This window comes from Nyctibius grandis, chromosome 22 (assembly GCF_013368605.1).
Source record: "Nyctibius grandis isolate bNycGra1 chromosome 22, bNycGra1.pri, whole genome shotgun sequence".
Taxonomy (NCBI): Eukaryota; Metazoa; Chordata; class Aves; order Nyctibiiformes; family Nyctibiidae; genus Nyctibius; species Nyctibius grandis.
Window position 1 is genome coordinate 3442774 of NC_090679.1, and position 13098 is coordinate 3455871.

The following is a 13098-nucleotide window of genomic DNA, read 5'->3' on the forward strand; positions in this document are numbered from 1 at the left end:
CTTTCATCACTGATCCTTAGCAGCCCTTGTAGGTGTTTCATCTTTCTCCTATCTTTTCATTTTCTGTGCTTTTGTCTTCTCTGGCATCTCCATTTCTCAATTTTCAATTTTCCTGAAAAAAAAGTGTGAAAGACTGAGAGGGGAAGAGAACAGTAAGGTTGGTACAAAATTCCAAACGAAACATAACATAGGCAACTGGAGTGAGAGGATCCAGGGACACAAATAAGGAGCATGTCTCCGCTGCTTGCATTTTCACTTCCCAGTTAATAAGACAGTCTAAACCATTGTGCCAGGCCAAAGAGTTGTATGGCAGAGTTTTCTTTTAATGAATACCAAAGGACTCTGGATTTAGGTTTGGGTCTGTGATTGTGTATCTGTGTGGTTTTTAACAGAGAATCTTCGTTACACCTTTATTTTTACTACTGCAAGCTCTTTCACTGTTTTTGCACCATTGAAGAACCAAATGCTGGAGTCGTTTCAGGGTACAATCCTTAAGAGCAGCTGTTGAAAAGAGAATTACCTGAAGTCCCCTGCAATGAGTGACGATAATAACCACTTCTTCTCTTCTTCGTTATTAGGTATATTGCACAAAGGCAATGGAGAAAATCAGTTTCTAACTCAGCAGCCAGCTGTGATAACCAGCATTATGGGGAACGGGCGCCGAAGAAGCATATCCTGTCCTAGCTGCAATGGTCTGGCAGAAGGAAATAAACTTTTGGCCCCTGTAGCACTGGCAGTGGGTATTGATGGAAGTCTCTTTGTTGGAGATTTTAACTATATTCGGCGTATCTTCCCATCCAGGAATGTTACTAGTATATTGGAGCTGAGGTAAGATGTTACTCTTGGCATTTAATTTCTGTAGCCTGTGCTCAAATCAGCCTTTACCATTACTTTTTATAATTTTGTAAAACATTGTCACTTTCAACCTATTTAAATTCCAGTGGAGAAATGGGGCACAGAAATGCATAGTTCAAAGTCTGTAGCTTATCAGAGCAATGACTATAGAGAAGGACTAAACAGTACAAACCAACTTGTACAGAAAGTACAAACCACCGTCTTCTGTCCTGCTGGTGATCATTTGATACAATCTCCCGTCAGTACTGTACATCATTTAGTTTGTTTGTTTGAAAACTGCAGTATCGACTGCCCTTAGGTATTGAGCCACACTGACAAGCAAAGGTATAACAGTCTTATGAGGTTAGAAGGGAGGTTTTCCTATCAATGGTTTTGAGAGCCACTTTCCCACTTCTTTTCCATACACGTAAGTCTATTTCTGTAGGTTGGTAAGTGCAGTTAAGATTGACGCACAGAGTCACTTTGCATCATTGGAACTCTTTTTAAGATTGTATCTCTGTCCCCCCATCCCATGTCCCCTCCCGCCCCCAACAGCAAGATTTGGTCACTTAATAGGGAAGGCATGAGTGTAGAGTGTACCCCTTCACCCATTTCTGTTCCATCTCCTTTTTTCATTCTTCTAGGAGAGGCAAGAGATATTGCTTCAAGCCATGACTCATGCAGCATTGTTGAGTATTTGCAGAAAAATGAGGAAAAATAGCTTGCATTGGCTGTCTTCTGATACTTCTGCAGCCCACTCAGGGGATAGGATTAATGCTCTTATAATTGGATATAGCTGCAAAGTACATTGAGTGAATTTAGGTCATTAGCCTTTTTTTTAATGATATGGCCAATAACCAATTCCTCTGCTTCCACTGTACTTTTGGTTTTTAATTAGTGGGAAAAAGCGCAAAATGACTGGACTGTTAGAGAATAGGAGGCCTAGCTCTATTTTACACCTCTCTTCCATTCATGTCATTCTGTTGATGTCACTGTTGTGAATTCCAATTTATATAAGAGAAAAGAGATCTGATTCAGGCCAATTCTACTCTGAAATAACTCTCTGACACCTACCTCATACACCATCAGGCTGCCTCGTTATATTTAAGGGAAAAAAAAAAAAGTCATAGATCATCCAGTGCTTTCTGCTAGCAGCTCAGTATAAACCACAGAAGGTAGCTGGTATGGATGTGTGATCTGCTATAAATATTTGTATCAATATACACTATAACTCTGCATTATATAGAATATGCTGATTTTTTTCTGATTTGTTCAGTTCTGTTTAGCTTTCTAGTAAATAGGACTAAGGCTTATAGGTGAAGAGAAACATTTTCAAATTAGGATACTTACTTTAAGGCATTTATAGGCACCTCACTTCCTCATATCAGCCAGTGACAGTTTCCTAGCACACCTGGTATTTGAAAATGTCTCCAAGTTTACAACAGTATCAGTCTGAATACTTTGCTTTCTCTCTATGCAAGAGAGAACTTGGGCTTTTCAGCACGTGTGAGGGGAAATAGGAAAGGACATCAGTAAAGAAACAGAAGATGGACTTCTTAATCTGCTTCTGTCCACTTTCTCTTTTCTTTGATGAAAGTCTGTTTTCCATAGCATAGTTTCTTTAGCTTCTGTTATAACTATTAGCAACGAACAATAAAGCTGTTGTATTTTGAGTGCTATTGGACAGCTGCAAATGACTTGACACACAGATTTTTAGGATTTGCAGTGATGTCTTTTGCCCCCCTGTTCCTCTAAAGCAAATTAAGGTCTATTCCAGCAAACATCATCTGTAGCAGTAATTGTTATTCAGTGGTCATCTTAAAATCTGTATGAGTTACCCGGGTAAGAGTTTGAAGATATGAGCCATTTAAATATGAAAGAGAGCAGCGTATCAAGTAGCTTGAATAACATTGCAAATAGTATGTCCGTAAGTATTATAAACCAAATACATCACTTTATTTACATTTCACAATGGGTGTAATTTTGGTTTTACGTAAGCCAACATAAATCTTGAGTAGCTTTATAAGTCAGAATATCCCAGTGTGCATATTTGCTTCACACTGTCCTTTATGAAGGTGCCTGATCTGAGTGGCTAATAGGAGTTTTGACTCAAGGATGTCGCACGTCACACTTAACGTTGGTATTGCAAGTTTGGGGCTGTGCAGTAGTGCTGCAGCTCAGGAGTCATGCACCTCCTTGTTTCACTCAGTGGATATTCCTAAATGGAAATGACATAAACACAGTGAAACGCTGTGGTGTGGAGAATGTATTCATCTACTTCTGAGGAAGTAGAGGACACTCTTCCTTTGCATTGTTTCTAGACAGTACACTAGGGATCCATTAATGCTATAGATCTCCCATTGTACAGTGTCTTACTGCTCACTTAGAAGGTTTGGTTTTTTTTTTACCCTAAGATTTTCTTTGATGGGCTTAAATAGATACCATGTAGCATCCAAACTTGCTTTAAGCAGTTATTTTAGAGACTTGGGGGAGAGGAAAGTAAACTGTGTAGTAGAAATTTGTTTAGAAATAGCCTGTTGGAAATCTATTTTGATTAAAGAGGTTGCCCCAACTCATGGACAATATCCTAAGCCCAGTGCTTCCCCCTTTCCAGTTCTATATTCAGAAAACTGCCAGTTTCTCTCTCTCCTAGCCTACAAGCTACAGAAATTTCCACGTGAAAACTCTTTCAATGGTCCAGAAGGTTTCCTGTAAGATACGTGGGTGTGGGGGCTGGGGACAAGGGTATCCTACTAGGGAACTAGCTTGCAACTCTATCACTTCCAGTCACTCTTCATCCATAAACCAAGCTAAGGCTAGTGCTAAAAAGAGATATCTTCTCCTGTGTCCTTTTGTAAAATAAAACAAATACTATGTTTGCTTTACCATCTATTCTTCAGCTAACTGTTTGTTCTTTTTTCTTCTGTTCCCTTTCTATAAAGAAATAAAGAGTTTAAACATAGGTAAGACACGAGCTCTTTCCCATATAATTTGATATGGTTTGTTTGCTTCATTGTGTTTGCTTTTTGTGTTGTGCTTCTTGTGTAATGTTATGTTCTTCATATGCCATATATAGAAACATTTTTATGTGCTAATTGTGTGTTATGAATATGATAAGCGTTAGCAATTATGAAATGCAGTCAAAAAGCAACCAAATAAGTTCTGACAGTAATTAGAAATTTCTAGTAGAATGCAAGTATAATGAACCCCAAGCTAACTTCTATATAAACACTTCTCCCTGCTGTTTATAATTGGTCTAAATGGTTGAGGTAAACTACAACAGCAGTTTTACAAATGCCAGAAAGGTTCACAAAAGCACTAATGACTGCAAATAGGTCAAAAACTCATTTTCCGGTCATTAATGATTTTCTGAACCCTCTGTCCTTTTTCATAATTTAGTTTCTATTTTCTTTCATCAAATACATTTAACAGTTAGTCAACCTGCACTAGATGCAGTCACTGCAAGATTCATGAGGGAGGCATAACCTTTCTGGACATTAGGAGAAAAGATTTTTCATTGTCTCACCTGAGCACTGGGCCTTCTGGATGGCAGCAGCATAGGAAGCGCTTGTACCTTCTTCCATGCCACACCTGGGATGGGGAGGATGTTCACCCTGGAGAATATCAAGGGCAAGAACAAGAAGAGCTGTTGTAAACTATTCCAGAGTGTCCTGTGCATCACCCTTTTAAAACCATACTTTCCATTTCTGTGATACAAGTTAGATGCAAAAGATGTCTGGACTAAACAGTATAATTTCCCCTTTACAATATATTTTGGTATAGCAAGTGTAACTCCACTAAATTTTCTTATCTGGATGAATTCATTCACAATTTGCTAATGATTATTGGTGATGCTGGAGGGTCCTCATTTGCAACTATAAGCTTAGTTAATTTTTCAGGTGCTTAGAGATTTGCTCTGGGCAGCTTCTCTTTTTGGTTAAATTTAAAGAAAAGCTATTGTTGCAACGTTGTGAATGTGATGCACGTATGAGAAGAACAGGGAGGACAAGCTGATCCTGCCTGTACGTGCTGTCAGGCACCAGGCTCCCTCCCAGACCAGAGTAAGGCTGCACGTGGTGGTAACTGCTGCATTCATCAGGGAGGGCTAGAGGCGGAGACATTATTGGCAGAGACCTCTGAGCCATACTGAATATCTTCTTATAATTCAAATATAACATTACAATGGCATGGAGAAAAGAGAGGCAGAGGTCTTTAACTGCTCAGATGCCAGTTTGAGAAATATTTACTACTCATTTATAAAATACATCCCTGTTTGAGGTAATGTTTGAGTTTCTTTGGGGACACGATGAGTGCATGTTGCCTTTCACCTATCATCTTCTGCCAAAGTCCCCCAGATATTTTTACGTCTAGAGTCTCCAGCTGCCTGTTCCTTACGGAGCTCAGGAAAGAGCAAAGGAGTATGCATGCAACAGGTCTGCAGCTCCCTGATCTGGAACAAAAGCTCATGACTGACTCCCTGGGGGAGATTCCAGTGGAGAAAGTCAGGGAGAGCTGCTTGGACACACTAAGGACTGCAGGAGAGGAGAGGGAAAGAAGCCCATGGTCTGCCATTGCTCTGTACCCTGACTCACACCTTACCCCATCCTCGTAACAGTGGGACATAGCTGGGGCTAGCTGTGGGCAGAAGGGAGCAGGGGGGTGCTCCCTCAGGAAGGCAGACACAGGCTGGCAAAGTCATGTCCGAAAAGCAGAGGGACCTGGCCAGTTTGGGCAAGTGGCTGCTGCTCCCCCAGGCATTGTTGGGAGCAGCTCTCACCCCTGGGACCAAGCAAGGCCTCTGCCTCAGGCAGCAAGCGGCTATGTCAGTGCCCAGCTCCAGGTTGTCCCTGCCTCCGGTCTCTGCGTTTGGCAGAGGTGGGGGTGCCTCATGTTTTAGAAGGGCCAGGCAAAAGGCACTGCGGGCAGCAGCAAGCCTGCAGCTGCAGCGCTCGATCCTCAGCTGATCTGCTGCTGTTGCAGAGCCTTGAGTGAAGTTTGGGTGTATTTATGAGGTATGGCACACCATATCACAGCAAAGTTTGTTCTTCAGTGTAAGGGGAAAGCATGGTGGAAGAAGAGAGCAGAATTTCAAAACAGTAACAAATGTGGAGGTGTTTGTATGGCTCAGATACTCGAGAGACTGGAGAAATCTTGTAAGTGGAAAGAAATATTTTTCTATGTGGCAAAGAAGATTGAGCTTTGTTTTAGAGAGATGAGAAGGAACGTGATAAGGGTCTAGTGAAGAGGTGCAGTCTGTTGCTGAAGATAAGGAGAGGAACTTGGGGAATAAAGAGATCGCACTCTAATCTCAAGCATGTCACTAGTCTCCCTGCATAACTTTGTCTACACCACTTAACCTCTCTGTGCCTCAGTTTCCTCCTCTGTAAAATGGGTGTAATACCCATCTTTTTAAAGTTCTTTGAGATCCATGCATGAAATAAACCTGCCAAGTGTTTTTTGTTTATTGTATTTTTTCATCTCTGATTTCTACACTCCTAGACTTCAGCAGATGGTATTACCTCTGCCTACTGAATTTTGATCAAACCAATCGCCTTCCTACTTTCTACAGTTTTAGAAAAAACTGTTATTGACCTAAAAATCATGCCATGTCAAAGACTGGCATAGAGGAAGATAACTGTAGAAAGTGGTATTTTTGGGCCTCCTCATTCCTCCAGATCTGTTCATGACCACATGAATGCAGTTGTCTTTGTGCTGCCAAAAGTGGCCTTATTATAGTTTCAGTGAGTCTGATCAAGAAATGGCTTATGTCCATCATAACTTACCTCTGTGTATCCTCACTCTTGGAGATGGGCACTTTTGCCACATGAAACTAGGAGTGTGGATATTTGGAGGCAAATATCTCTGGTTACTGGTAAGTAACCTTCATTTTTTTTCTTTCTGTCTTCATTTGTCTTCTATTCTTTGAAACCACCATTGACCTTATTTATGCTCACCCATAGGTTCCAAAGGCTGGAAAATTCACATCATGCTTAAAATCCAACTAAATTGAGTTAAACTAGCCAGGCAAGATTTTGAAAATATTTCTGCACTGCACTTCTGTGTGTGTGAATGTATATATATCGCCAAGACTGACATTTCTCAATTTGCAGATGATTTGCTAAAGTAGTTGCAAAATGTGACAAGCTGTCAGAAAACATATATTTCAGAAGAGAAGTAGCTTTCTGTATGAGCACCCATTCTAATCGCAAACTGAGGACCAGTTTTTCAATAACAGAAGGTTTGGAGTTGAAGTCAGACACTCGGGGTCTCTGGTTTTGGTTAATAGAACCAACTTCATCTGCCATAAATGAGATTCTTGATAAGAATGAATGAGAACAAATTAGCTTTAGGAATAAATTTGTTATGCCTCTGCCTCGTATTTATACAAGACCTCACAAATCTTGTGGCATAATATAAGTAACTCAGAAGCTGATTCTTTCATCTTACTCCTATGACTTCTGCTTTCAAGGGAAGTTAAACAAGGTGGCGGGGAGGAGCGGCAGCAGATAGAGATAAGCCAAAGAGAATTGACCTGGAGCAGATCTAAAGGGCTAAAGAGATCAAGAAGAAAATCTTCTGTGCAGCTTTGGCTTATTGGGCTCTGCTGTGGAATGTTTGGTGTAGCAGGGTGAATGAGATCTAAAATGACAATCCTTCTGAAACACTGACCAATCCCTAATCAAGTTAGGTCCTCAGACGGCAGTCCTTCAGACCCCACCTCTGTATGAAGGTGTCAGACTCGCTTTCCAGATCTCTCTGTGCCTGATGACTATCTACGCTCTGAAAGCCTGTGAAGTTTCTAGACTGCTCAGCTGTTTCTGTTTTATGCTTTCTTTTTCTCTAAAGCAACAATCCCGCTCATAAATACTATCTGGCCGTGGACCCTGTTTCAGGCTCACTGTACGTGTCGGACACCAATAGCCGACGGATATACAGAGTCAAGTCCCTCAGTGGCACGAAAGACCTGGCTGGTAACTCGGAAGTGGTAGCGGGGACTGGAGAGCAATGCCTGCCCTTTGATGAAGCCAGATGTGGGGATGGAGGGAAGGCAGTGGACGCAACCCTAATGAGCCCTCGAGGTAAAGTAGGAAAAGAAGCTAGAGAAAATGACTGCGTGAGACTAGGCTGGATGTGGAAATAATTATCTGGCAATTAAATCACTCCTTGCTCGGTAATTTTTATTCTGGGCTTTAATTACAGTGGATTGGCAAGTGTTCGTGCTTTGTTTAGTTAAAGCAAACTTTATTACCCCGACACTGAATGCCGCAAAAGGAGAACAGAACACAAATTAGCAGGGTATCGCTCACTCCAAGAAGCAAGATTGTAAACTGGGAGACAAATTGCTGTTTGAGATATAGTCTTTGGGGAGAAAAGCTGCCCGCTGTGGCTTTTTTCATGAGTTTTTATTCTATGTATCCCCTTTTTCTTCAGAGGCGGAGGAAAAATTAAAGGATTTTTGCCCTTTCCAGTTTCTAATTTTTAACAAAAAGTTTTCAAGATTATGTAGAGATTTGGGGATGTGTTTCTTTTTAAGATTTTTTTCCCATTGTTTCATCTTTATTGGAAGGATGAATTAATCAGGTGTTTCAAACATCTTCGGTTTTTATTTCAATGGTTGAAAAGAACCAGATGATCTTAAAAGCGAATAGAAATGAAAGATCCTGTTTCTTTGCATAAGTAGTAGTTTCAGTTAATACATACAGAGTATATTAACAGGACAGAGCTGCTTGCATGTTTTAAGTTAAACCTCTAGATAGAAGTGAAGAAGATACAGCTTTATCTTCTCTCACTGCCCAATAGGATGAGCACTGCAACCATTTGAAGACAAAATTTTTAGATCAATATTTTATTTTCAGCCCAAGAAACGGACAAGGCAGTGCGCCAAATCAAAGCGGGAAAGGCAGGTGAGGAAAAGCCTGCGCTCCTTCCCAACAGACAGCGGCACCCTTCTGTTCTCCAAAGGAGCACCCTTTCATGCTGTGCCTTTCCTCTCCAAGGACTCCCAATGCGACGGGCATTGAAGCTTTCCTTTTTTTTCTAGGCTGGAAACCCCTGTGTCTTCATCTGGAAACACCAGATGTTCTTCCCATATTCCTTACTGCAACAGGTCAAAGAATTAAAAAGTATCCTGAAAGAATATAATGCTCTCTTAATTTTTCAAAATTTTTAAAGAAATTTTAAAAGATTTCTAAAAATTCTTCATCCTCATCAGATCCTTCAGATGAAGAAAGCAACACCTCAAATTTCTGAGATTAAAACTTAGGAGATATTTTTTTAATTGGTTTTATGTATTGTTTTATCATACAGAGTTTGAATTTATAAATAAGCTGATGCATTCTGCTGGCTTTTTGGCATGTTTTGGGGATTTCTGCGGTTTTCTTTTCTTCAAAGCCCCAAAGGGGCTTTAAAGATGCCATTTATTCAGCAGCTTGATGCCATTTATTCGCTTGCTTGACGCCATTTATTCAGCAGAACTACAGGTACTTGGAGGGTTCCAGGAACAGTGCTCAGGTTGGAAGGGAGGAAAGAACAGGGGAAGGGAACAAACGTCACCATCTTGTAAGCTTTTTAATAAGATGAAGCCTGCCTTGAAGCTGGGAGCCTCACTGCTTCACTGATGCCTGGTTTTGATATTTTCAGGAATTGCAGTGGATAAGTATGGACTCATGTATTTTGTTGATGCCACTATGATTAGAAAAGTGGATCAGAACGGAATTATATCAACCCTGCTGGGCTCCAATGACCTAACTGCTGTTCGACCTCTCAGCTGTGATTCCAGCATGGATGTCACCCAGGTAGATTCTTACTGCATGTCTTTTCTTCTCTGCCTTAGAAGAGATGTGCATCTATTTTGGATGACTGCCTGGCCACTTAAGAAATATATTATGCAGCACAAGATGATAGCATATTTGATTCATTACTGAAATGAGTGAACCATCCTTTTACTGTGGCTAACACAGGTTATTTATGCAACTGTAGAGAAATAAGGTTGAGATAATGGGAGTTATTGTCTTAATTGCCTGTTTTTCTATAATTATTGTAGAGCTTCCACAATGTAGCTTTCATTCTTTGCACAGCAACACAATTAGCCAAAGTTACCACTGCACGTAGCTTTAATATTTCTGAAAAACAAAATCATTGTTTGAAATAGTTGCCGTTCATGACTTGGTTTCATGATTTACGCTGATAAACCCCTCACTAATTTGCTGTTGTTACACATGGAATTTTAAACACTAGAAGTGTACTTTTCAGTTATGAGTTTTACAGTAATAATTTGTGCAACTCATAGGTACGGCTGGAGTGGCCTACTGATCTCGCTGTCAATCCCATGGACAACTCCCTTTATGTCCTAGAGAACAATGTTATTTTACGGATCACAGAAAATCATCAAGTTAGCATTATTGCTGGACGCCCCATGCACTGCCAGGTTCCTGGTATAGACTACTCTCTTAGCAAACTGGCTATTCATTCTGCACTTGAATCAGCCAGTGCCATTGCCATCTCACACACAGGAGTTCTTTACATCAGTGAGACAGATGAAAAAAAAATTAATCGGCTACGCCAGGTAACTACCAATGGAGAAATATGCCTTCTTGCAGGGGCAGCTTCAGACTGTGATTGCAAAAATGATGTCAACTGTAATTGCTATGCTGGGGATGATGGGTATGCCACTGATGCCATCTTAAATTCACCATCTTCCTTAGCTGTGGCCCCAGACGGTACCATCTACATAGCTGATCTTGGAAATATCCGCATTAGGGCTGTCAGTAAAAACAGGCCCATTCTTAATTCTTTTAACCAATATGAAGCTGCATCTCCAGGAGAACAGGAGCTGTATGTCTTCAATGCTGACGGGATTCACCAGTACACTCTCAGCCTTGTTACCGGGGAGTACTTGTACAATTTCACCTATAGCAGCGATAACGATGTCACGGAGGTGATGGACAACAGTGGCAACTCCTTGAAGGTCCGTCGGGATGCCAGTGGGATGCCCCGCCATTTACTGATGCCGGATAATCAGATTGTCACACTGGCTGTTGGCACTAATGGTGGACTCAAGCTGGTCTCAACGCAGACCCTGGAGCTCGGATTAATGACATATAACGGAAACAGTGGTCTCTTAGCAACGAAGAGTGATGAAACAGGATGGACAACATTTTATGAGTAAGAATGTTTTTGGATATATTAAGCGTACATTTATTTTTCAAACAGTAGTGAGTAGGCCCTAAACTGATCCTACTGAAATTTGTTGTAGGCATTTCACTGGTACTGAATAAGGCCGTTACATCTCAGTCTAGTATGATACTGGAAATGATTAAGTGGCTTCTTGATTTCATCGGTTTTGCGGGGTCCTTTGGGTGGGTACCAAACCACCTAAACTCCTGCCCGCAGTCTGAGGCCAGCGGGGCAGCTCACCCACCTCCAGCACCAAGGACTATGTACCGCATTCAGAAACCTGTGTCTGATTTACCAGAGCGGGCCCCTGCTCTTAGTCATCAGCGAGGCTGCAGATAGCTTGCATCCAGACCAGCCCCCAGCAATCCCTGGCTCCTACTGAGCTGCCTCTCTCTAGGAACCCTAATGCTGTGGTTTCTGGTGGAACTCAAATTATATATCTTTCTGATCAGACTCATGTATTACTCAAGGTTGTTAAAATGTTGATTAACTTCACTGATGGCTCATTCTTGAGACAAGTGAGGAAATTAGATCCCCAGCTATCTGTCAGACCCCTGGTGTAACTTCCATAATTTGCAGAGAACCCAAAAGCACACTGGTGTTCGTGAGCAAATAGATTAAAAAGACAGAACTACCTCTTCAAATGAAATTCATCAGAGATGAAGTTCAAAAGTATATTAAAAATCTAGAAAAACTAGTCAGATTTTTATTAATAGTTGTCCTATCCTTAGTAGTCTTATTGCCATTTATTGATCAAAATTTTAAAAACAGAAGCTAAATGATATATTGAAAATATGTATGGCAAGTCTGATGTCATATATTTTGTTTCAAATAGTTAATGAATGAGTACTAAATACCATTTCTCAAATTAGTGGGTAGAAGGTATGAATAGGGCTTTATATTTAATTTTAAATTGTAGGCTTATTTTTAAGGTTACAGACTAGCAATGACGCACACCTATTTTAATTTATTAATGCATTCATCTTGGCCACCACTTTCTTTCTTTTTAGAGAAAATATAAGCAATGCGAGAATAGAAAGAGCTGTGTTCAGTCTGCTCAAAATAGATGTAACTGAGCATTTCACAGCAGTATTTTGTCCACACTGTGTTTTCGTTTCCGTACAAAGGAAAGCAGTGCCCTCTCGTGGGCCCCTCCTGATGTGGCCCTGGACATTGAACCACTGCAATTCTCCTTAATATTTTGCAAGCAGTATTTCTTTACCACACATTAGTTACAAAAATAATCCCGTTATGTGAATGCATGAGGGTATTATCTGCTGATTAGAAGATCAAGTTAGAGCTCGCTGTACTAGACGGTGGTAAAATCTCGCATTATTGGTGATGAGATCTGGATGCCCTTCTAAATAGGTTTTGTTGTTGTTGTTTTTTCCTCAGTAGCTAGCTCAATATTCAGGTCAGAAGTCATATAAACTAGTTATTTCTCAAAACACCAGTAATTAATTGTAGAAAATTAAATAGCAACATAATTTAAAACTCTACATCAAAATCAATGAAACGTTAAAAAAGGTCATCAGAAAGTTACAAGTTACAAAACTGGTATAACTGGTGGCTGAGAATCACGTGATGTACTAAGTTAGCATAATTTATCAGAAAAATTGTACTACGATTCCTAAGTAAATATAGAAGGTAGGTGCTTTGATGTCTTACTGAGATGCATCTGAAAATATAATTTAATGTGTATATAGTGCTGACATGTTGACTAGATTTTTTTCCAAGATCAAATAAGAAAAGATGTGCAAGCCTTGCCTCACGTCAGTGGAAGTTACGTACCATATTTAAGTCTAAATAGTACAGCCTGAGGTACTGCCTTAGATGATTAGTAACTTTGATGAGGCAGCGGAAATAACTTACTTTCTCCCAGATTTGTACGTACATTCTCATCAGCATAGAGCCCAAAGATGAGAGGACAGTATAGACATTTTTTTGCATTAAAAATGCATAGACTTTATAGTGCGTGTATAAAATAAACTATACACGGTGACTCCTGCCTAGGTTAGAAAAAAAACCATAAAATCCCATTCACAAAGACGTTAAAGGAAGGTATGTATATGTGCGTGGAAAAGCCTA

The 13098-nt window shown here is 40.4% G+C and overlaps 1 protein-coding gene across 3 annotated transcripts in view; it reads left to right on the top strand.

Annotated features, from left to right (window-relative positions):
* Positions 1–13098, top strand: part of TENM2 (teneurin transmembrane protein 2) — a 523470-nt gene that overhangs the window by 492436 nt on the left and 17936 nt on the right. For all 3 annotated transcript variants that reach the window (XM_068417288.1, XM_068417289.1, XM_068417290.1), the window contains 5 exons: positions 579–828; positions 3777–3797; positions 7681–7913; positions 9475–9629; positions 10124–10998. In XM_068417288.1, coding sequence (XP_068273389.1) covers positions 579–828; positions 3777–3797; positions 7681–7913; positions 9475–9629; positions 10124–10998 — 1534 coding nt within the window. The remainder of the gene's footprint in view (positions 1–578; positions 829–3776; positions 3798–7680; positions 7914–9474; positions 9630–10123; positions 10999–13098) is intronic.